General features: G+C 41.5%; 1 protein-coding gene across 1 annotated transcript in view; it reads right to left on the bottom strand.

Annotated features, from left to right (window-relative positions):
- The window catches only part of pde2a (phosphodiesterase 2A), a 133,417-nt gene extending 123,379 nt beyond the window's left edge, over window positions 1-10,038 (bottom strand). Inside the window, exons 1-2 of the mRNA XM_079166103.1 lie at window positions 9,954-10,038; window positions 9,730-9,843 (exon numbers count right to left, since the gene is read on the bottom strand). Of these exons, the coding sequence (XP_079022229.1) occupies window positions 9,730-9,788 (59 nt within the window). The 5' untranslated portion in view covers window positions 9,789-9,843; window positions 9,954-10,038. The remainder of the gene's footprint in view (window positions 1-9,729; window positions 9,844-9,953) is intronic.
- Window positions 10,039-25,086: the final 15,048 nt, after the last annotated feature.

Below are 25,086 nucleotides of genomic sequence, written 5' to 3'. Positions count from 1 at the left end.
GATTAACAAATAACTGAATTTATTTGACCCCTCAGACTTCCCCTGTATAATCAAGAGGATTCTTAGATGCCTCATTTACAGCACATTTCTATGAATTTGGGGGTGATTTTTGATCCTCATTAGTTAAATCACTAACATAATTTATTTCTCCAGACCTTGAAAAGGCCGTTAACATTTCTCCCGGTCTTGATTACTGTGAATATTTGTGTTCTCACTGTAATCAAAAGGCCAAAATGATCTCCCATCTTCACATGGAGGAGTTTCCTTTGGATGCTTTCCTTTCGTCTGATCGCTTTAAGAATTATTATATTCCACAATTAAAGCAAACATTTTCAGCAGAGAAGAAGACAATTATTTTGGGGTTAATTAACATTTTTTTTCTCTGGTTCTAGCTTCTCAAATGTGAGGATTTGCCACTTTTATCTTTTATTTCTCAATGTAAATTGAATATCTTTGGGATTTGCACTGGTGGCCTGACAGAACAAGCGAATTGAAGAAGTCATCTGGGAGAACTAATATGTTTAATGTCACTTTGATTTCAACTTTTGTTGTCTACATCAAGATGACGTAGTTAATTTAGACCCAATAGAGTCAGGGAAGACTGGATGGGAAAAGTCTCTCATTGAGTCATCACGTTTTCAGAAATGACTGCATACTGGTGTTTGCCAGTCCTGGTTTTGCTCGCCAATGCACCTGCCATATCCAGTCAGAGCAGTAGAGCAAGCAGTTGGGAGCACAATCATCCTGCTGGTTTTTTTATTCGAACAGTAGCTAACTCCAATCACCTGGTGTAAAATAAATCTTTGTTAAATGATGAGAATGAAAACCAGCAGGAGTCTGAGAGCTGACCAACCAGACTGGCAACCACTAGTCTGGAGGGCTAGTGATAGTAGGAAGGGTTTAAGAACTAAAAACTCATCAAAACGGAGGTAGTACGATTGCAAAATTACAAGTTTTTAATTATAATTGGTAAGTCAGCATATGGAAAGCTTGTGGAGAATGAGAGTGCACCGTGCACCGTGTAAACATTGTGTCTTTACAAAATGTAAAGACACATTTTAAGAAAATGTGATAAAAGTAAAACAGTTATGCATCCTAAAGTGATACATCTGTTCCACTCAGCTTTCATTGGTTCAAGTCGCAACCACATTCCCAGGAAAAAGAAGGAAGAAAGGACGAGAAACCTCCAGGAGACATGTGTCCTACTCTTGTCACACAGCCGCTGAAAAGACAAGCCTTCACACACACACACACACACACACATTCAATGAATGCAATATAATACATTCAAAAGTATGTATTCACGCTCGCAAGACTGTAAAAAGATGACTATACAGACAGCTCAAAAGAGGAAAACACTACATCTAGGACTGATGAAATATAATAGCCCTATATTTGAGGTAACCTGTGACACCATTAGTTGCCAGGCAACTTGGCCCACCCTTCAGATGAAACACCTGCCCTTCATCTATCAAGCCATCTCAGCAGCCTCTTCTTTTTTCCGTCACACCTGTCTCCCTTTGTCCGTCTCGGTCCGAAACGGAGGATAGATGGAGATAACGGCACACAAATGAGGTGATGTGAAGCGAACAGAGAGTTAAAAAGAAGCAACAACATAGACGGTGAGGACACATAGTTACACCAACACTCAATAGTTTAGCATGCATGTGATCCGAGCAGTCACCGCCATGTTTCCATTTGGCTGTGTGTCAGAATACTGGCCGCATAGCCTGCAGACAGAAATACAATACACAACAGTATATGTATGTATGCGTCTACTGTGGTGTGTGTGTGTGTGTGTGTGTGAGCATGTGTGAGCAGCTGATAGTGAGTCTGTTTATGTGTGAGGGGTATGTACGTCTCTGTAGACTGTGTGTTCTTTTGCTGTGGAACTCATTTAATTGAGCATCACAAGGCGAAATCCCCCGAACGTCCCAAATGCGACATTTACAGCCCGTCAGTGGCTTTATCTCTGTGTGAGTCAATCTATAGAGCCGATCGATGAGAAAAAGCCCTGCAGTCAGGGCAAGAGGAACCGGAGCACAGGAACACATTCTGCTGCTCAACCGCAGAGGCCGAGCACAACAATGTCACAATAATGACTACTGTAACAACGTCCATATGACTTTGGCCAACAAAGCTAAATCTGTAGCTGTGAAACAATAACACCAATAACAGAAATATTCATGTTCAAAAGAGTAAAACACCTCTCCTCGCTACCCTGTGAACTTGTGTGTGAGAGGGTTTTTTTGTGTCGTCAGTTTGAGAACCATTAATAATTTACTTCGGTCATCTTGGTATCATTTTAATCTCCAACTTCTTTTCAGCGGTTTCCTCAAATAGTGGCTTTTATTCCACATACCGTACGCCACTACTGGATTTACTCTCACTACTAAAATGTTGTAGTAACAATCATACTGTAACAATAATCCTGTGTCTGTGAACTTCCCACCTGTCTAAAGATAGACACACACACACACACACACACACACACAGGTTGCCTGCAAAAACAAATGAGTGAAGCTACAAACTAAAATAGATGTAGTAAATGCATTCGAGCATTGTAGCGTCACACCAGAACAACAAACATTAAACACAAACCTCACAAAGACAAGTGCTAAAACTGGATGTCAAACCTAATCTGCTTTTATGCGATCTCTATGACGGATTACACAGAGTTTATTTAAGGTTATTTACTGCTCAGACATATATACACACAAACACACACACACACACACACACAACTCTACTGCTTATCAATGATATATGTCTCACACACAGAGGTTCTTTATAGTGTTTTCTAATTAAACCAAAACTCTGTGTCCCAACCACAGCTGTCTCACATCCCACCTTAATCTGTCAAGGGAGTGCACAGAAACAGAAACACACACACACACACACACACACACACACATGCCAGTTGTAGCCACTGCCAAAACCCCGACAAACACAGTTGTGGCTGTCCATTGGATTACTGACACACAAATGTGCCCATACATACACACACACTTGTAAATTATATACACAGACACACATGTAAACACATACACACACACACACACACACACACACACACACAAACACCTGTGTGTGGCAACAGTCCATAGAGATAAGAAAGCTGACAGGAGCTGCTGGAGTTAAAGCTGGGAACCATGGGAGCCGTCAGGCTCAGACACCTCCAGGCTCTCTCACACACACACACACACACACACACACACACACACACACACACACACACACACACACACACACACACACACACACACACACACACACACACGCTTGTGATGATATTGCACTGATTTAAATTCACTCCCTGGAGCTGTTCTGTTACCATGACTGTCATATTAGGGATGCACCAATACTGATATCGGGCCGATTCTGACTTAAATAGCCGGATCAGGTTTTGGTGACAATGGGGACAAGTTAGTCAATTTGTTTCTATGTTTATATGCAATATACTATATATATATATATTATATACTGGAACTTTAATTCCTGTTTCAACTTCGTTACAAATCATTACAGTTGAATTGCAATTCCTGTATATTATCATGAAAGTTGCTGACTTACGATATATTATTTTAATAAATAACAATTCAGGGAATGTAAATGTTTTTATTTGTTTTACAAAGTAAGTAAATCAAAGTTTAAGTCAAGCCTGACATACACCTTATTAACACCTGATACCCAAAGCCCGGATATCTGCATCGGGAATGAAAAAGCCAGATCGTCGCTTCCTTATGTTTTATAATGTACTTCATCAAATTCTTCCTCTAACCTCGACCTCACATTGAAACTGCTGTAATGTGCTTTAATCTCAAACCTGCAACATATGAAACAATAAGCTCAACCAAACGTAATTCTAGCCTCGGGCTTTAAAATAACGCTCCCTAATAAGGTCTGAGAAACAGTCATCACAAGTGACCAGCTGGCCAGGTTTTCTATTCTTGTGCAGAGCCCACAATAGAAACAGCAGAGATGGAATATAATGTACTGTGTTTGAAGATAAACACTGCAAAAGCACACAATCACTCCTGCAGACAAAAAGGTGAAATAAAATGAATGTTTTGAGGGAATATTTATAGGAAACAAAAGGAGCAGTGCTGTTTCAGCCTAATCAGAAGGTTCCATCTCATGTCGAAGCAAACTCACTTATTTGTATGCACTCAGCTTGTTCATGACATTATCAAATAATAAACTGCCCAATCACCGCTGCGGGGCAGGGTGCGATTCATAAAGGTATGTTAGGTTTGAAGACATCATTGTTTTCACTCCCCTGTGCTTCAGTTTGTCAGAGCCGTGCTGAAATGAAATAGAATAATAAAGGCCAGCATTCTCTTTCAATGATGCAACCAGGTCCACCAGCTAAAATCTACTGTATGTTGTAATGCCTCAATCTGGAACTAGACCTAACTTAATTGCTGAATATAAAAGTTAGCTCTCTAATTTATGTACGACATAAACCTGCAGCTGCTTCACAGTAAACATGCATTTAATGGCACCATCACCTCATGCAAACTACCACCACATTGTGCACAATGCTGATTCAGATTATCTCAGTTATGTGTTAAATCCAACAGGACGGAAAACACTGACAACAGTTTGACTGAAAATAAGCTCATGTGCATTTGTGTCCTTGTTTGTCGTACTAGTTAATCTTCCTATTTGCACAGATGGAGCAGCTGAAGTCGTTCCAGTGTAGATAACATGTGAAACATAAATACTTGTTCCCTCCGCACAGTACAAAGTCTTCTCAACCTAGACTCCATATTGGCTCCATTTACATCTCGATTAGGGGACACAGTATTTGTCAGGGATATGCAGAGCTCCCATTTGATGTATAATAATTAAACAAATAGCTATTGATATGGTCCATCAATTTGGATCAAATTTACTGGAGGCACTGGACAACCACTATGATCTACATTGGCTACAAGACATCTCTGGTAGATTACGAGACAAATCGAGGAGAACCAAAGAACATTCAGCCCAAAGCTAATGACAACATTGATTTCCACTCGGTTAGTGATCAGGACAGTTGTTTTACATCTCATTACATAGATTACACTCTGTTTAATATTAATGTTAAAACAGCTTGTTGGAACCGCTAAACTAATGCATCCATCTCTGTCCTTCTGGCTTAAATACACACAGAGCAAAATACGAGCCTTGTTATGGCAATTATTGAGTGCATCGAGTTTAATCAATTTGGTGCAGTAATGTAGTCCAAGTTCCCATACCACTTTGAGCAATGTGGACATCGTTGTATTCACTTGAATACAAAAGAGACCTTCCCACCATCCTGGTGTCTGCACTTATTTTGAATTCTAACTGCTGCTAAGCGGCATTGCACTGTATATCACAAGTGTATCAAATACAAATGTATAAATAAAAGTTTCCTCTTGCTTTAATTTCAGAAAGTAATATATTGCACTTTACTTTCACCATTAAATCAAAAAGTGCATGTGTGTGTGTGTGCATAATCCGGTTTCCTCCCGCAGTCCAAAGTCATGTTATTATGTACTGAAGACTTTAAATTGGCCATAGGTGTGAATGCAAGAGAGAATGTGATTCTCCATCGTAGACTGTATATAAGAAGCTGACGTAGTCACTCATTGGTTTGTGGACTGGACACCGCCGTTGTAGCAACCTGTCAATCACAAGGTAGCCACGGCCTAAAGCACACTCTGCTTTATCATCTATTTTACTTTAAACTGAACCATCATTTACTAAATGAACATCGTGCTGTGTTGAAGATGACTTGAGACCAGGGTTTGAGATCATAAACTTTACTGACGTAATGAATCAAGTAAGAAGTAGGGTCATTTTCTCATAGACTTCTATACCAACCAGAGGAGTCGCCCCCTGCTGGCTATTAGAAAGAATGCCAGTTCAAGCTACTTCCACATTGGTTTCACGTTTCAAACCCAGAGGTTGCCGCCTGTTCTCTATATTTATGAGCCCTGAGATACATTAGACACTTGTCCAGGGTGTACCCGGTCTCTCCCCTATTGTGAGCGCGGATCGGGTTCAGCCCCCTGCAACCCTGCACTGGATAAGCGGGTATGGGAAATGGATGGATAAATGGTGTGTTTATGCTATCCTTTAATGATAACCTCAACACTAATGAAATCCAGCAGAGGCTCCTGGATAATGTCATGATACTAGGATTCTGTTAGGGTATGTGGTTAGAATGCTTTTCAGCTTTGTTTCTGGTATAAAGTTTATTCCCTCACTTCGGTATGGCCGGAGGGACAAATCAGAGCCGTAGAAAAGTCAGAATGCTTCCTCTCTGCAATCAAGAACTAAACACTTTATTGAATTCACTTAGGACCCAAAACCCAGAATCCCAAAGTTAACGGATATATAATCTGAATAATATATGATCATTGTTAAGCTCTACAAAGCTCAATCTCCATCATAAACCTGCCACTGGTGGTGTTGGGACCAGGATTTTAAGCTTGGTGATTGAATGTTTGATGACTTTGCTCTTCTCTCAGACCTTTGACTGTTCATTATAAATACAGATTTTGTTTTTCACAGTTGCTCATCTTACTTACTGATGATTCAGCTAGAAGAGCATTCATGACATCCCAGCTTTGGCAGTCGCCTCATTATATTCATGCAGAAAATGAACTCAACCAAATATTGTTTCGGTTGAGTATTTCAAAAGTAATTACATGCTTAACTTGCTCTTCAACTGGAGGGAAAGAGTTTTTGCCACGGATGTGCACAGCTCCTCCATTTAAATCATTTTCTACATGTGTATAGGAGTGGAAAACAATTAGTGATCTTGTATATAAATATATTAAATAGTATCTATTATGTAGTGCTGGCTTCCAAAGCAACATACAATTCTGCACTCAGCGACAGTGAATCAAAATGCAGATTAATCTGTGAATTTAATGCTTTTAAGCAGAATGTTTTGCTGAAGCAAACATATTCTGTAGACAAACACACATAAACACAAGCAACTCACAATGGTTTCTCACTGCTTTCACTTCATCTCCCTCTGCTCGCTCGCTCTGTCTCTGCTCTCTCTTTCTCTCTCTCTCTGTGTCTGAATATTTTAGTATTGATGAGCCCATTACTGATGATAACACAGTGCAATGTCAGCATCCTTTCTCTCTCTTTCTCACACACACACACACACACACACACACACATACGCTCACTCATCAGGAATCAGGTTACAACTCTGCTGCTGCTGTGTACTTTTGTGCAATTCTGTGTGCGAGTATGTGTGTGTGTGTGTTCTTCAGGAGGCTGAGGGATATGACTTCCTGGCATCAATCCAGTAAATTGCAATATTTTTTTTTCAGGCTGAAGACGGTCCATATGCACACCCAGCTGGCACACAAATACACACACCCAAATACAGACTACAAGGGCTAAAATGATGAATAATGTGCATTGAACACACAAACAGCAACATAAAGCTTAAAACATTACACACCAAGGGTGAATGGAGGTCTAAGCTTAGACCGAAAACCATGGGCGTGATTGCTGAAACTGTAGCACCTGGTCAATATTTCTGATGAACAACTGTCTCTCAAAGCCTCAATCCAGGCATCCGAGAACGCCATCACTGTGATGGAAACACAAAAGGCCATGTTGGATTTTTTTTAATCACAATGCTCCATCAGAGGAGGGATCATAAGCAGGTACACGTTTGACATCTGCTCTTGTGTATTTCACGACAGCATCTCACACTTCATGAGCTTAACTGATCACAGATGCCGAGGCTGCGAGTCAAAGCGACTCCAGCTTGAGACCAGCTCCTGAAACTCATTGTACATCAAAGATCGTTGACATCCACCTGGCAGATTCATTATCCCTCCAATGTTCTCCTAGACTGGCAACACATGCCCAATGTAAGAAGCTTAGTCTTTGAGGACAAGCGCTGCTGAGGTGAATATAAGCCATTATCCTTCACTTATTTCCCTTATTGAATTTAAACCAGTAATGAAGGAGGAGAACATTAGATGAGGATTTTCAGCTTTGAGACAAAAGGGGGTTGAAACTTGATATGAGGGAGATGTCTCTAATGTTTTGTGCAATCAGCGTATAATGGCACCACAATGTTATTATACGCACACTAGTCAGCTATGAGAGAGGGAGAGGCGACTTAGAGCATTTAAGAAAAACACGTCGGCATTAAGACATGCATGCCCTGAGGGAAGCTCTCACTATACATACAGTATACAGGTGCATGCTGTTTGATCAGCCACGCCTTTGATAAGCATCAATTGTCTCTGCAGCAACAGATGCGACTCTTCATTTGAGAACGGGCATCGCGTGTTGACATGGCACACTTTCATTTCAAAAAGACAGAAACCTATGAGGAGGGGCTCGCTTTATTAGCTGAACACCGCTGACATTTTTTTTCTCTCCCTGACAGGTGCCTCTGAGAGAAGTTATGACAAACACAACTGAAGACTGAACAACAACACAACTAATAATCACCACAAAGTTCCATAAACACTTCTCTGAGATGTTCATAGTAAATAATACAAGCTTCACAAAGATAGGATGCAAAGCTGGGCAGTTTTATTGTATTATTATTGATCGTGTCAGCCTCCTTTGATCCACGGCACATATTTGCTGTCCTGTGGAAAAGGCTTCTTAATCTCTAAAATGTAAACTTATCATGAACAAGGAAAATAGCCTCGGGGTAAAGAATGAACATTCACACTGTAAAACAGTCTGGTTTTAAGCTCTGTGATGATGCATTTTTGGGGGTTCAAAGGAGAAAACTGCACATAAGGGACATTTATTCTCAAGTATATCTATACATCTTATATAGATAGCATTATTGATGGTTAATAAACCACCTACTTATGCTTTAGAGATGACTTTTAAACCATTAAGGAGAACACATTTTGGGTTACCAAGTTGTGAAACATGTCTCTGGCTGGTGTTTATCCTTTGTATGGGTTGCCAAGCAGTCACAAATATTGGTAATCAATTACTAAATGCATAATAAATGCATAATAAATTGGTAATATACACATTTTGGTCCAGTTTCTACGCAGCCCTATTCCAGAAGGTAAAGCTAATCCATCAAAGATAAAGTTCAACAACCTGGCAACCCAAAAGCTTTTATTATTCATTGATTTATAAAGCATTAGTGAATTATTTATTAATCAACAAAGCTATTAGTTACTGCTTATAACCCTGTTATAAAGGATGATATATTAGAAAGCGGTTGGATTGCCAAACAGTATTTTAATATACGGTGGTTTGCTTATTAGTCAGCCCTTTAAAGAAAGGAATAAACATTTGAATATAACGATCGAGAGAATGCAATTATGAGGGCGACGAGATTTATCTATCCCATAAGAGATATTAGAGGAAGAGAAGCGGTATGGCTGCATGGAAGATATAAGGCACGATAAGGTCAATAAAGTCTCTGTGGACACACTATGGGAACATTTTAGTGATATTACAGTGTGATGGAGGTGAGCTCCACACCGGTTTATACAGAGAGCCACCTGCACAGTTCACCTGGGGTCTTCACTGCCGCTGTCAAGGGGGGGGGATAATGACACCCAGCAGGTCACACTCACACCACCAGCACCACCAGTCAGTAATTGGCTCAATGCGAGGCGCCACGCGCCCCGTTTAGTTTGTGCGCTGTATGCAGAAGTGGCGAGAGAGGCTTCAAGGTATACAAACGCAACACACAGTATTCCCTGCATACATAGTTATGAGACACACACTTACATCTCGGAGGACGGCGGCTGGCTACGGCAGAGGAGCGCGTGTCCGCACGCTTGTCCCATCGCGCATCCTGCCTCGCGCCTCTCCGGTTAACCCAACAGCTGCAGTCAGGAGGACCTGGCGAGCGAGGGGAGGAAAGGTGGAGGGGGGTACGGGTTAGGAGGATAGACGATAGATGGATGGACAGATAGTTGGGTGTGTGTGCGCTCCTCCCGCTTCCTCTCCACCTCTTTAGCCTGTATGTCTGCCTCTCTCCGGTCTGCTCTCCGCTGCTGTCTCCTCTCGAGCTCTGACAGCGCGCGGGGATTGGTCGGGACCCGGTAACTGATACTCGAGCTATGGTGAGCGAGGATAAAAACGACTGAGCGGAGAGAGAGAGAGGGAGAGAGAGATAGCGAGAGAGAGAGAGAGAGAGGGAGAGAGAGCGGTAAGCCGGTACTTTAACGCTCTACGCCACATGGACACATCAACAGTCAAAAGACGCGTCAGTCAAACCGGCGCTGAGCACGTCACTCCTCCGCGTGCGCTGACAAACAATCTCCCTCGGGTCATGCCTGCTCTCCCATGAGCACCAAGTCATCCGTGAAAATGAAAGTCGTGTTGTGAAAATTCAACTTTCACGGTGTATCTTCACACACCAGCTGCGCATTTTGACACAACTCCCACCACGCGCACGTCTTCTTCTTCTTCGTGCTGCATATATACTGTAGCTCTACAGGACACGACTTGAACTTGTTTCCTTTCTATTCCAAAACAAAAGGGGATCTTATCGGCTCGTGCTGGCAGGCTTTCACGATAAAACCACATGTTGCACTAGACTTCAGTGTGTCTATCACGGGACACAAGTCTCAAGGTCCAACACAGATCTTCTGCCTTATATGGCCTTCCCCGTAGCCTATATACACACACACACACACAAGCACGCTGCAGGGATTCACTATAAGAGCAATGCCTAGTGAAACAGGAGCCTTTAACATGTTTGTTGACATTCAAGGCTTCAGTGGCTTCAGATGTCAGGTGTTTTACATTCTTAAGAGCCAGTAAGGATTTTTGGACAAAATATTCACGTAAGACACATAGAAAATCAGTATTTTATATAAACAAAGCATCTGAAAATATGAAAAGCCCAGTGGCCTGCAGCCACGGTCCACCTACACAGGCGTTCTCACTTATGTCTGCCTGATTAGACCTTTACTCAAGACTGTGAGAGTATGTGCAGACTGTGATTGATTGACAGCTCCGTCACTCTTCTAACACTGATTAGTTGTTTCTGTTCGTAATCATAATCGCTATCATTATTAGAAGTTAATGATTGGTGACCCCAGGACATTTATACCACCTAGCTCCAACATGAGCTAATCAGCCAATCAGACATAACTGCAAACACCTGTGTGCATGTTCAGGGCCTCCATATGTTTTGGATTCATGGTGTTAATCCATGTAGCACTGTAAAGTGTGATTATTTTTAATTATGCTTTGAGTTTTGGTGGTGGGGCAACACAATTTGATTACAAATTGCACCTTCATATTTTCCTCTTACCAGTACAGAGTAATAAGTCTGTGTTCTCTACTGCTACTATTTCATTATTCAAGAGACCAAGATTGAAAATCGGCTTTAAAATGGACTCATAGGCAAATTAAAAGTCTAACATTACAGTGCAGCTAACTTAGTAATGTGTCCATTCCATTGGGTGTCTCAGTAAGATATACATGTATTAAGGGGCCAATATGCACAAGACTCTTGAACAGGCAGATATAATTAATGTTATGAATTACAAGTCAAAATGCCTGCTGTGTAAAAGTCCTATTTACAACACACTGAACAAATGTTGCACAGCAAAGCAGCTTACAGTGTAGTACAGCAGATCATTAAACAACAGCAATATCTTTGACAGGCTATTACAGAAAGTTCAGAGGTCTCCTGGGCTCAGAGGTAAAAAACCAGCACCTAGATAAGGAGGGTGGCAATGGGCCTCCTGGTGGTTCGTTACTGCGGTGGATTACTTATCTCAGGTTTCCAGACTGTGCTGAAAGTTTACTTTTCTTTTTTTACCATCCCATTAATCATCTTGTGACCCATTGTCGGGGTCCTGACCCTACTAATCTGTTAGAACACAAAACAACTGTTACAGTGTTTAGACTGGCATATGCTTTAACTACATTTTGTAAACATTTTTTTTTTGATGTACATGTGGTATACATCTCTACACGGCATCTCTACATTTGATTATATTACAGGTCCTTTATTTGATAAATTGTGTGACAAAAAGAATGGATGAGCTCCACATCACCGTCTAAACAGATACAAATCTGATTTAAACCAGACTGTCTCACTGTAAAAGAGAAAGACCAGAGGGAGTCCAAAAATTAGATCTGTTGTGCCGATATAAATTCATCCCAGCATCTCTGTCCATCCTCATAGTTCTTTATGTATCTAACTACAGTTGTTGATGTAGATTGTGTTCAAACGTCACGTTCAAACTTGTCAAAAAAGTATTTTAAAAAGAAGGCAATTTAAGAACCAAGATGACGTTTTTCTTCTTTCTCTTATCACGTAGGGAGCTAGCCGGGGGTATATGACACCTCATTTTATGAAGCACTAATTTAGAAAACACAGAGGGACAATGTGATGCATCAGAGAAGCCCTGAGGATCTTCGGTCACCTCGCAGGAGGAGCTGCCAATTACAAGGAAGGACAAGACAGAGAGAGCGACAGAGAATAAGAGAGCGCGACAGGGTGGGTGGGGAGAGGATGAGTATAAGTGAGGGTAAGGGAAGAGTCAGGAGAGCTGCAGCAGCATGAGAGAGTATGTGAACCTTATTATTGCCATGTCAAGTTTGAGAGTGTGTGTGTGTGTGTGTGGATACATGTCACATTTGGTGCGTTGGCATACAGATCTATGGTGCTCCCCCCGTGTGACTGAGAAGCCCAGATTCAGATCGGTCAATGTGGGCACTGACACCTCCTCCACTGAGACTCAGGTCAAAGAAATGTCTGCAATGGACACTGAACACCAGCTGGAGAAAGTATTTTTACCAGTTTTCTTTTTTTTTAAGCGCACTCATCGAGCATCAATAAATTAATGACAGCAGCTGTTTGAATTTTTTTAATTTACTGAACTGAAAGGGATATAACCCCAACTTTATTGTAAGGAATGGAAAGCCTTGTTTTTCGAAAATACTTTCTGTAGAAGAAATCTAATATTTTAAAATTAGATGCATGCTAACATGCTTGCAATGAAAATGCTAACTTGCATTCATCTTAGTATAGCATGTTAGCGTGCTAACATTTGCTAATTAGTGTTTAGTGTCAGCACCAGGCGACAACCTCCTGGTCTGAAAAATGAAGACAATGTGGAAGTGCTTCACTTTATTTATTCCCTCAGTAAACATTGTAAACATGAGTTTATGGTCTCAATCTCTAGTTTCAAGTCTTCTTCAATACAGCATGATGTTCATTTAGTAAATTATGGTCCATTTAAGTCAAATAGACAAGAACGCCAAAATGCTGAACTCAAGATTTCAAAAATGCAGTCCATAAATCAACGGATGACGCCACGTTGACAACATCCACTTCTTACATACAGTCTATGGTCAGCACTAAACACAAGCTGATGGGAATGGCTTTAGTTTTTTGCAGGCATTTGGTCCTACTGTAAAGTATTTTGACCCGATGATGGCACCAGAGGAAAGGTCATCCTCACAGTTATTAGGCTTCATCCACGGACCATGAATGTCTGTGGAAAATTGTGTGGTAATCTATCCAATAGTTGAGATATTTCAGTCAACAAACCAACATTGGCATGCATCCATAGAGCAACTTGGCAAAACCTATTGCCGTTTTCATTGTCATTTATTCAAAGATACTTTTTAATTTCCTGTACCGCAAATATATCATTGATTCATTTATTTTCAGTTTAACCTCAAGCTTAAAATCGGTCCAGTGAAACTTTTCTTCTTAATAAATAAAGCTGCTGTATTGCTGCCATATGAGATCATCTCTCAAACACTCGTTGGACAGAGGGACATCAGACCAACACACTGTCCATACAGTCGGTAAGAGGCAGCAGCTGTAATGTGACAGCAGTGTTTGACCAGTGCACCGTAATAAAGTGCAGTGAAGCTTATTTTTATGAGAGGTGAAGTTCCTGTTGTTCCAGTCTCTACTCAAACACACTGAGTGGAGCTGCTGCCGTAGATGAGATGAGACTGATGAGCAAAGCGGCCAGCCACAGCTATGCTCATGATATGTGATAGAAACTGAAGCAACCTATTCATTTGAGCCCTCAACAGGCGTTCCCTCATTAAAAACCAATTTGTTTGTTACATAAGACTACAGTTAAGGGACATTACATCCCGCTGAGCCTGAATCAAAAAGTGACATGTATTATGTTTTAATCTGGCAATAAAAAGCCAGACAGAGCGCGAGATGTGATTCAGTTTATGGTTCAGTGGGATCAATATCACTACCAGACTCGGTGCTCGTCCTCAGGGTCCCACAGCAAGGTCTAATCAAGGTCTGTGAATCAGACAAGAGAAGAACAAGACAAAACAACTCCCCTGACACCAATAGAAAAGTTCAGTGACCGTGAAACTAAAATGCTCTCGTTGTGACTTAACAAAGCTGTGCAGCAAGAAGAAACCGTGTCACGCTTCAGTTGATTGAGTTCCCCAGAGTGTTGCTCCCGTATCAGCTCCTTGAGTTGATTACATCAGAACCTGATTAGACCTTCTGTCCTCAACCTGGAGTGTTTACTGACATTTATGGGCTGCCAGATCTACCAATCGTTAATACTTCCTGGAATTTGAAAGTGCCGACTGAACAGAAGCTTAATTATTTATGATACTTTCTGTGCCCGTGGCCTGATTGGTAAAGAACTCTCTGTTGAGCCATAATATCAGTGATAATGGCATCTTACAACAGGCTGTGATACATAGAAATTGTTTTGCGACATCGCTGTGGGCTATTAGTGCCTGCAGCAGACATATGGAGTGACAATATGGTTGTAAATATTGGGGTATCGTGACAAGAAAGGATAGGGGTAATTAAAGAGTCTCGGAAGCTGTTGGTGAAATGCAACCTGTGTGTGTCCTGTCCTTACCTGTCCTTCACATAGAAAGATTCCTCAGCTCTCTCAGCTGGAGAGGGATTAAATCACACTGTGGCAAAGCTGTGGATGTTTTTTTTTCTCCTGTGTTTATTGCTTCTATCACTCAGCCTTGCTTGACTCTGTCCACTTCCCTTTCTCAACAAATACAAATACAAATCTCCTTGATTTTGTCAAGAAAACAATCCTACCAAGGAAGCTGCATCACCTTGTCCAAACAGCACAGCCCTGCACCTTCTCTTCCATTTCAACTCTCACTTGCTCTACTAACATGGTGTCAGTTTGGTGTAAATGTAAAACAAACAAATAACAAATAGCAGCATTTTAGTGAGGTGCACCGAATGATTTCTGCAGGGCAGCTAAAACAACCTGTAAACACATAAATATTATCACTGATACGATGATATGGAGGACATGTAAACAAACAGTAACACACCCAGCAGTTACACAGCTACACTAACATTTATTTTTGTGAGAAAAAAAAGAATTTGGCTAACCCCGATGAATTCATGGCTTAGTCTGAACTCTCCTTTTAGCTCCGTTTTTGGTCTCCACCAACTTCTGAGGGACTTTTCATTTTTGGGTCTTTAGCTGCTAAATGCCCCACTATGCTCCGAATGACACAGCTTTTTCACTGACAACAGCTGACTGCTGCATCTGGAAACAACGCTGATGAGAGACTGAAATAGTAAAGTTGCAGGCAGTTAAGCCAAAAACAGTGAGCTGAAAGACATTAAAATGCTCCTGAGAGCAGAAGTCTGATGGTAATTTTCTCTTATTTCATTCCAAACAGGAACCCCTTTCACATGCAAGTAGTCGCGCGATCCATTGTTGACAAAAATATTGACTATAACGTTTTTTTCCAAGCAGTTTGATTTCTCTATTATGAATTTATTTATGAAAAGGTCCTCATTCACACAACATGACTTTAGCCCTGATTTTCCACTCGCCAACTCCCGGTCAAAAGCCCCAGATCCTTCAAACCCTCGAGCGCTATGTGTGAACTGCTCAAAGACGCAAGCAGAGAGGTTCGCCGCTGCGTCGCAGAAGCATTACAAATATCTAGCATGCTAAATATCGGAAGCTGTCGAGGAGTCTGTCGGAGGTGACACAGCCAATTAGAGCGCAAGAAACAGTAATACTGACAAACAGTCACACCGTATGGGTCGTTTTGGAAGGACCTACCAAAGCACCCGACTTATCTTTCCACATGTGAGGAATTGTTGTTGTGATACAAAATCGACTGCTAGCAAAGACAGCTTCTCCAGTTGAGCAGACATGCTTTTCAGACATTTCTCACTTTTTCTATCTATCCCTCCTTATCTTAATCCCCTCCTTTCTCTGTCCGTGCTCCCCCCCCTGCTGTGCTTGCTGTAATACCTTCCTGGAGCCCAAAATCCCTCTCCTTCCTCCTTTACTTCCTCCCCCCCCTCTTCCTCCTTCCTCCATTCTTCCATCCTGCCATTCCCACCACTCATAAGCCTCATAGCATTAACTGGAAACCCTATGGGCGCTGCCATCTTCACTCGATCTTTTGCGGTTTTAGCGCAAAGAGTTGCAGCCCAGTGTTATTCTCAGCCCAGGGCTGAGTTTTCCCAAAACTAATTAAACCTCTTCTCAGAGTGTTCATCCTCCACATTCGGATTACCTTGCTCCAGTTCAAGGCCAGTTAAGCTTGAGGCTAAACACACAGTTGGTCCACTTGAGCGTGCATTTGTAAAATTGTCCCGATAGCTGAGCTACACTGGTTCTACATTACATTATGGTTAAAGTTAATTTCATCAGCCTCCATTGAGAACAGAGTGTGTAACATCCTGTTTTGAAGAAGGGGTTGTCTCTTGAGACACATGCAGTCAGTCACATAATGTATGCACATGTTTGCTGTATGTCGTGCATGTGCATACGGTATTCCTGCATTTTTCACTATGATCTTCAAACGAGCAGACATTACTCTGACCCCTCTAACTACACTGGAGAACATTGAGTTAATTACATTATGTCAGCAGACACAGAGAAAATTACACTGAGGAAAGCGTTGCTCTGGCGCAACATTATACAACTCCTGTTCCTGTCTGTGAACTGTTTTCTGTGTGCATATTTTAATAATTTCACTTTTGATGCATAACTTACCAGAAAGGACTTTAAAAGCAGAATTGCAAATCAAGCCTCAGACTAAACTAAATTTAGCTAGATTAAATCTCAAAGCAGGTCACTGGGACTCAACTTCAATGTGTCCCCTGTAGTGGGTTTCTTTATGCACCAGTCAATTGTGTTTTATTTTACTCTGTTGGAGTATTTTTACATGTTTATGCTGATGTTTTATTAATCTTATTAGAGCATTTTTCGTACGTCTGTGCTGATTTGTATTTGTATTGTTGATGTGTAATTGTTGTGTTGTTTTTGTCTACCTTGAGTCCACATGAAATGATAATAAATTATTGAATCTTGTGTCTACAGATTGTATTTGCTGAGTGGTTGCTTTTTGTAGAAATGAGTTGCATGTTTTCTGGCGTCACGTTGTTCAACGCTCTCTATGTTCTATGCTACACAGTTTTTCTAATCATCTATTTATGATTAAAGTCTTTTGCATATATCTTTGGATGGGAGGATCACAGTCACACGAGACACGGTCACAGATTCTCTCAATAGTGAGACACTGAGGCTCCTATACCTGGTCAGGATCCTTAGTCACTCTGGATTAAAGAGTCTCTAAAATGTAAACTGTTGACTGACTGGTTTGTGTTGGAGAGGGAGACCATAGGCAAAATTTAACGACGCAATGTCATACAGTACCTCATTTGAAATGGAAACTTTTCCGAGGCTACGTTCTGGAAGAATTGCCAAACATTATTCAACAAAACCTGCAGTGTTTGAGTTTTATGTCAGCACAGAGCCTGCTGACCTCGGTTAGTCATACGCTGAGCCTGTCGCAGCCACGGATTTGCATCATTTTCACAGCTCAAGGGTTCATCCTTTTCCTTCTCTTTGCTCAGCTTGAACATTCTTTGGGCACAGCACCACATATTGTGCTGGTCTTTAACATATTATCAGGGAAATCTTTTGAACCCTGCAGAGGTCTGCCCCGCTATCACCAGGAACACACAGTCTAGCTTTTGAGTTTATTTAATTATGCCTCCCTCGTTGTCCTCGATGGACTGAGCAGGTTTAGTGGACTTACATCCCCTGAGAGGCATTCAAGAGCCTTGGATGATTTTACAAATGCCTGGAAGACAGACAAATAATAAAAAAGAGAGACCAGGCTTTTCTCAACACTTTGTCAGTAGTGAGTGTTTGTGTGCATGTGTAAGAGAGAGAGTATGAGCTGTCTGAATGCTCCATCAGCTGGGAGTTATGGTCACTCTGGTCTGTCATAATATCCTCTCTATGACTGCATGCCCTCAGATTGTCATTCCCTCTGAGTTTGGTTTGGTGTGTATATGAGTGTGTGTGTGTGTGTGTCAGGGGGCACCAGATGGCTGCTGGCTGACTTAGCAGCATGAATTAAAGGAAATCATAGGAGACAGTTGTGCTTATCTTTCCATTAATACACTTCAGAAAGAGTGCACCCACACACACACGAACACACACACACACACACACACACACACACACGTACGTGTTGTCTGCATGTGCAACAGTGTTTGGGGGGCTTTGAAGGTTTGATCCTCTTTTACACTAAATGTTTTTTTAATGGTTCTTTGACAACCTCATCTCTAAGGTCATTAATTTGTTGTTGGTGACGATTTACGTGAAGCCAAATTCATGTGATTAGATTTACAAAATCATGTAAACAAGAAAACAAACACTGATTATATTTACTCAGCTTGACCCCCTTCAGTCCCTGAGTAAATGAACCCATTGGTGTATCTCTGTGTCAATCATCCTGTCAATACTTGTGTTCCTTATGGGCAAAACTTATCATGTTTGATTGTAACCTCAGCCTTATGTGGAACATAAGCAACATCTGTGCATCAAGTTGGATTGTGTCCCTTGCTCCTGGAGTGGCACGGGTTAATGGTATGGCTTGACTGGAGTGAAAGTTGAATAAAAGTTGCTTTACATTGTCAATTTTTTTTTTATATGTATCGGTCATGATACTATTGTCAGCCCATGTTGCTGTCAGTTTAGCCTCACATATTTAATTCATTGGTTGAATTATTGTTCAGGGGTGAACTATCATCTCACACCTTTAGATTTCTAATTGATGTATTTTGTAATTTATGTATTTTTTTAGGCAAACCTAAATTCTACATGTATATAATTATCAGCAATAGCAAAAGCAATTCTTCACATGAATTTTTTTTTTCATTTACAAAAATCCCTGGTTATGGCTGAAAATGTACAGAAGTCATCCATCGCCTCTCCTGCTGCATGCATCTGGTTTCTGCTCTGCAGCCTCTCAGGCCTGCTGCTTTTTCTCTGCTCAGTCCATGCCAACCATGAGCTTGGAAGCTCTCCGTCTTCTGTCAGCACCTCCTTTAGCTCTTTAGCTGCCACCATGGCAAGCACAGACCACCTTCTCAGCTGCTCCCATGATATTGGTTAAAAACAAGCTCCATAACATTATGTTTGTAGGAGATTAAAGATTAAGTAATTCTGGATAGAGTCCTCTAGGGGATCCTAATGGGCCCAAAGACCCAACCCAACTCATCTATTGACAGTCCAGATCTGAGCAGTCAGTGTGACTTTATCTGATTAAACAAAGTCATTCTTTGAGCTTTGGCTCTTTCTGCCCTGGTACAATGAACACGTAAGAGCCATCATTGTTTTCCAGCATGTTGCACTCAATCAATGGTTAAAACTCAATAACGCGATTTCCTAAGTGTGTGGAGACAAAAGCAATCGATCTCCAGCTTGCAGATTAAGACCACTTTGCACATCGCAGATTAAGACGGAGGCTGAGGACAAACAATAAAGTGAAGTCTTATTGAAAGTCTTGTTGCGGTTAACTTCTGTCACAGATACATAGAAGCAGTCCTTGGCAATGGCAATCTTAATCGCAGGCTCCCTTCAACAATGTTCATTAAAATGTATAAAAAGAAAATGACGTATTAATCATCCCCGAAGTGCAACACAACATGTGTAAACACGCAACACAGACAGAGTCTCACACAGACGGTAGCATTTGTTGAAAAAGAAAAAAAAAGCAGATATGTTTCTGCAGCTTAGTGGCAGCCTATCGCGTCCCACATCAACCAGCATTGCGATGGCGCACAGTGAAACCAATAATGAAGTTGGAGGAGAGAGAGGTGAGGATGGAGAAATTGCAGAAAAGGCAAATGAGTGGAGGAAAGAGGATTATGTTACGAAGTCAAAAGTAGTGCGCACATTAATAAAGTTTGGGGAATCGTAATGGGAACAGTCTGATGAATTGCGGTAGCTTGTCTCTGTGTGCCTCTCCGTGTGTCTTAGGTTACAGTCTGTGTTATTTTCAGCAGTGCAGAGTTCAGCCCTTTTCCCAAATAGCTTACATAACTCAGAGAGCATAACCCAGGAATACTCTCGCACACACACACACACACTCTGAAGGCCCTGTGGCGACATCATCTGCACAGTCTCTCTATTTTCTCTCTCGTTCCCCCGAACAGAGTCAATGCGGTTTTGTGCTCAGAGGGGTTATCCTAGACTGCAGTCAGATGATGCATGAAGGCCTCCCTTGGCTCAACCACTGTTGTTCTCACCGGTCATGATGGTGTGCATGGACATGCATTTAATGAAAGATGCACACAGAAACAAGCTGTTCACAATCTATGAAAGTCACTAAAAAATGATTTCTGGATTTAGTTGTATTCAGTTTACACTAGCACCCGAATCAAACCTTATGCTTTCCTGTAGAAATGACTGTAGACTGTACTTGTTTATTATTTATCATTCATCATCACTATCTCTTGAGTTATGTCTTGACTGAAGTTGTACAACACAGTTATTAAATGTGTTTTATTCATATTAACCCCTCCTTTACAGCACATGAGATATTTTCAAATTACCTAAAAAAGCATATTGTCACTGTCCAGTGAAAACCATGCATGTCCAATTTGGGGGACTTTTATGTTTTTGGACAACGGAAGGTGTAACTTCTCCTACTTCTTAAGCGAAATAAATCATTTTAACCCTATCAAATGATCACACAATGTTTTGGACATTTTGGAGATACTTGGTTTTCACAGAGCAGTGACAGTATTGATGTTACCAAATGTAAACTGTCCCAAAACCACATAAGGCTGTATTGAATAATATGTGATTTATATGTTTTAGTGAGAGTTAAACTGCAATGACTGCATCATTTATATGTCATACATTCTTTCATACACATTTCTCCAAAGATTAATTAGTACTTAATATGCACTTGACTAGATAGAGTTTGTGCCAGAGTGAGTTTGTGATGACAGTCGCTGTCCTGGAGTGGGGAGGGCCAAAAGGGGGATTAAGACGTCAATAAAATATGCAAACACATCACTGTATTGTGTCATCTGTGCGCCTGAAGAGCAAAATAAGATGGCGACAACATAGATGAGAAATACAATATTTTGCTGTTTAAAGAGATAAGTCAGTTATTCAATTGGGTCTAAAGAGAAATGTGTCTGCTGGCGTATAGATGACGCCACTACTGCTACAGCTGACTTTACAATATAATAGAGTGAAGTCATCTGCAGCATGTGTGTGTGTGTGTGTGCATGTTCATCAAGTCAATCAGGTTTAATTAAACTGTACAGTGATTAAGGGGCAAATTCCTCGGTCAGTCAGCTTGTGCACATCCTGTTCCACCACACACACACACACACACACACACACACACATACACACACACATACACACACACATACACACACACACACACACACACACACACACACACACACACACACACACACACACACACATACACACAGCGTGAGTGACTAGTGTTGCACAAGCCCACAGCATCTTTAGAGTGACTAATCTACTATTAGCACTTGTCTCCCAGGCCCGCCCTTCCTTCATCCGTCTCACCACTCCCTACCTCTTCCTCTGCTCCTTCGCCCCCGCCATCGATTTCAGCTCAAGGCGTTTCCTGATTGTTAGGGTTTGGCATCTTTTGAAAAATATCAGTGGTGTATTAAAATGACAAAATCTAAATTCACTGTTCAGGTTTTCATCAATCTGTAGCCTTCTTCTTTCAGGCTCTTTTGCGTCTTCTTTTAACAGTTTCTTTATCATGATCCTCACTGTGTTCTGACCCGGCTCTTAAGCCACAACATATAGAGACGCACCAGAATAAATAAATAAAAGATATTTCATTAATCCAGGGCTGAATAGACTGGGAACACTGGGCCCAGCTGGTCCTAACGATCCCCTACCACCAGGTATCTGGAAAACATGACAAACGATAAATTGGCAGCGAAGGGCACGGGTCGTCACTGTTTTTTCTTTACATTTACTATCTTCTCTTTCTTCACCTTTGAACTGTTCCTCACCTCATCACTCCTCACCTACATATTTTCTTTATCTTCCTCATCTTCCTCTTCCTCCTGTGCCATCTCTTATCCCTTTTATACCTCTACACCTTGCCATTCTCTCTCTCTCTCTGTCTCTCTCTCTCTCTTTTTCATCTTTCTGTAATTTCTTCTCTTTCTCCCTCCAGTCCTCCTCTTCCCCACCCCCTCCTCCTCCTGAGTCCCTATACCTCCATGGTGATTATATCTGTAAGATAAGCTGGGTGTCAGACACGAAATGTTCTCCTATTTTTGTGTCTGCTGCTGGTGAGAAATGGGCAGTCTGAAAGATAAAGTAAAAGACAGACGACAAGGGAGGGAGTCAGAATAGTGTGGGGGAAAATGGAGATCCGAACAGACAGGTAGAGGGGAAGATGGAGGCAGATAAGAGATGAGCACAGGGAGCAGCATTTATATTTTATACTGTTAGCCATCACTCGTCTGCTATTGAGTAAAACAGACTAATTAGCCTACAGGAATAGTTTAAGATTTAGGGATATATAAGTATTTTCTCTCTTGTGGACAGTCGGATGAGAAGATTGATAGCTGGAGCCAACAGTTGGTTAGCTTAGCTTAGCACAAAGACTGTAAACAGGGGGAAATAGCTTGCCAGGTTCAGTCCAAAGTTTACAAAATCCACCTACCGACACTGGCCAAGAAATAATCTTACACATAACTCCTTGTTAAAAAGCGGATTATCATTTTTACACTTGAGCTTTAGAGATGCTGGTATTCTTAACGTTCCACTGAGCCATGCTAGCCGTTTCCCCCTGTTTCCAGTCTTTGTGCCAAGCTAAGCTAACCAGCTGCTGACTGTTGTTTCAAATGTACTGTACAGACACGAGAGTGGTCCCATGTAACTCTCAGCAGGAAAGTAAATGAGAGTTTCCAGAATGTCAAGCTATCGCTTTAAATGTTTAATAATGCAAGATGCAACAGTCAAAACCTGAATACATAGTCAGAATAAGTGAAGTATTGCTAAACATTCATGTATCATTAGTAAGAGACAGGATTCAGTCAGTTAGACGTGACCAATGAACAAGCAGAAAGAAGGCAAAAGAGCCCGCACACCAAACCTGTGAGGTAATATTTGGTCCCTGTAGCTCTCCTCTTTAGGCGGGCTGGGGTAGGACAGCCAGACGGTCGTGGTCTGATTGACTGTGCAGAAATGGAGAGGAGGAGAGCTGTTGCCATAGGGACAAAGAGTGCGGCCTTTTACCATTTTTTTTTTTTTTCACTTCGAGGACCAGTAATTGGTGATAAACTTGAAGGGAGGGGCTGGAGGGCGGTAATCAGAGGCAGCGAAGCACGACGGCTTTCGCAGAACTGAAGTAGTGCTGCAAGACACAGGGAGTGTGTTTGGGTGTGACACTAAAGTCAGTTTGTTAAAGGCAGGGAAAGGGGAGACACAATCGTGTGTGTGTGTGTGTGAGACAGAGAGTTTTTGTGTGATTTCCAGTCAGCTGGAGGTGACTGAAGACAAGGTGTTAATGGCTTGTATCAAAGGAAATTGTTCAGATGAACTCTATCCAGCTGAGAGATGCTCCACATGGCACTACAGACCATCAAACCCTCTTAGGATCACACAAGTTCACTGCAACTCCATTTTCATTTACAGCCTGCAGGAGGAGCTTTGGGAATAATAAGGACCACACACACACACACACACACACACGCACACACACACACACACACACACACACACACACACACACACACACACACACATCCCTAGGAGCCACGTACAAACAACTGAGGGTATAGAGTGAGATGAGAAGAACATAATTTTGGTGTCAGGACAAGGAAACAAAACAGCTACATAATATGACTACAGGCCTTTTAGCTGTGTGCTTGTGTCATGTTCCTTTATGATTTCGTTGCCCTTAGAGAAGCTGTATTCTTCATTTCATCTTGAAGGTCAGAGAGCGGGCAGGCAGTGTGTGTGTTTACTGCATGCAGGGCTTAAATGTTGCTGCTCATAAACTTGTAATATGATTGGCTTTTCTGAGATTTAAGATTCTCCTGCCGAGACATTCACATCAGGAACTGTTTTTGACAAATCACTTCACGGCCCATTTATAGCTGTTGTGGAGCTTTTGATCACATCATTTGTCATGAAATTGTACATGTTCAAAATTCAATTCCTCTGAGCCCAAAATCAAGGTCAAGTTGGGGGGGGGGGGGGTCCTGCAATATATACTGTACTGTTCCTGATTCAAATCCATACAGGAACATTGTGGTGCATGTTTTCCGTTCCGTATCTCTCCAGTGTAAACTATCCGAAAATGCTCCAGCTGTGATGACAGCGTAGCGTCCAGGGAGATCGATGTTGTGGAAAGCCTTCAAGGCATGCACAGAGGCAACAGATCAGCTATTATAATCTCTGTTTCTGCATATTTCTGCAACATCGCTGCCATTTTCGTTTTTGACCGACAGTGTTTCCAGTGTTGCTGCAGCTCATCAGCTGTTATTTCAGCCAGTGTTAGGAGCAAATATGAATAGACCACAAATGTTGCGATGTTTAAGTTTGAAGATGGTCTGTTGCTGCTGTTTAAATTTCTTTATGTTGACATAAGATATGAGTCTAAATACACTGTACTTTTGATAGGTAAACATGTTCCATTCAAACCAATAATTTGCATCTGGCTGCTAACCTGAAGGAGTTTGTGTGATGATCTACTGCATAAATTAATTACGGTCTTGTGTAAACATCATTTGGCTGATTTCTGCATCAGTATTTTGCTCACTTCCAACAGAGTCTCTTGGGATGAACTCCCTTC

The sequence above is a fragment of the Pholis gunnellus genome (assembly GCF_910591455.1).
Source record: "Pholis gunnellus genome assembly, chromosome: 9".
Classification (NCBI taxonomy): Eukaryota; Metazoa; Chordata; class Actinopteri; order Perciformes; family Pholidae; genus Pholis; species Pholis gunnellus.
This window is presented reverse-complemented; position numbering and strand designations above follow the sequence as displayed.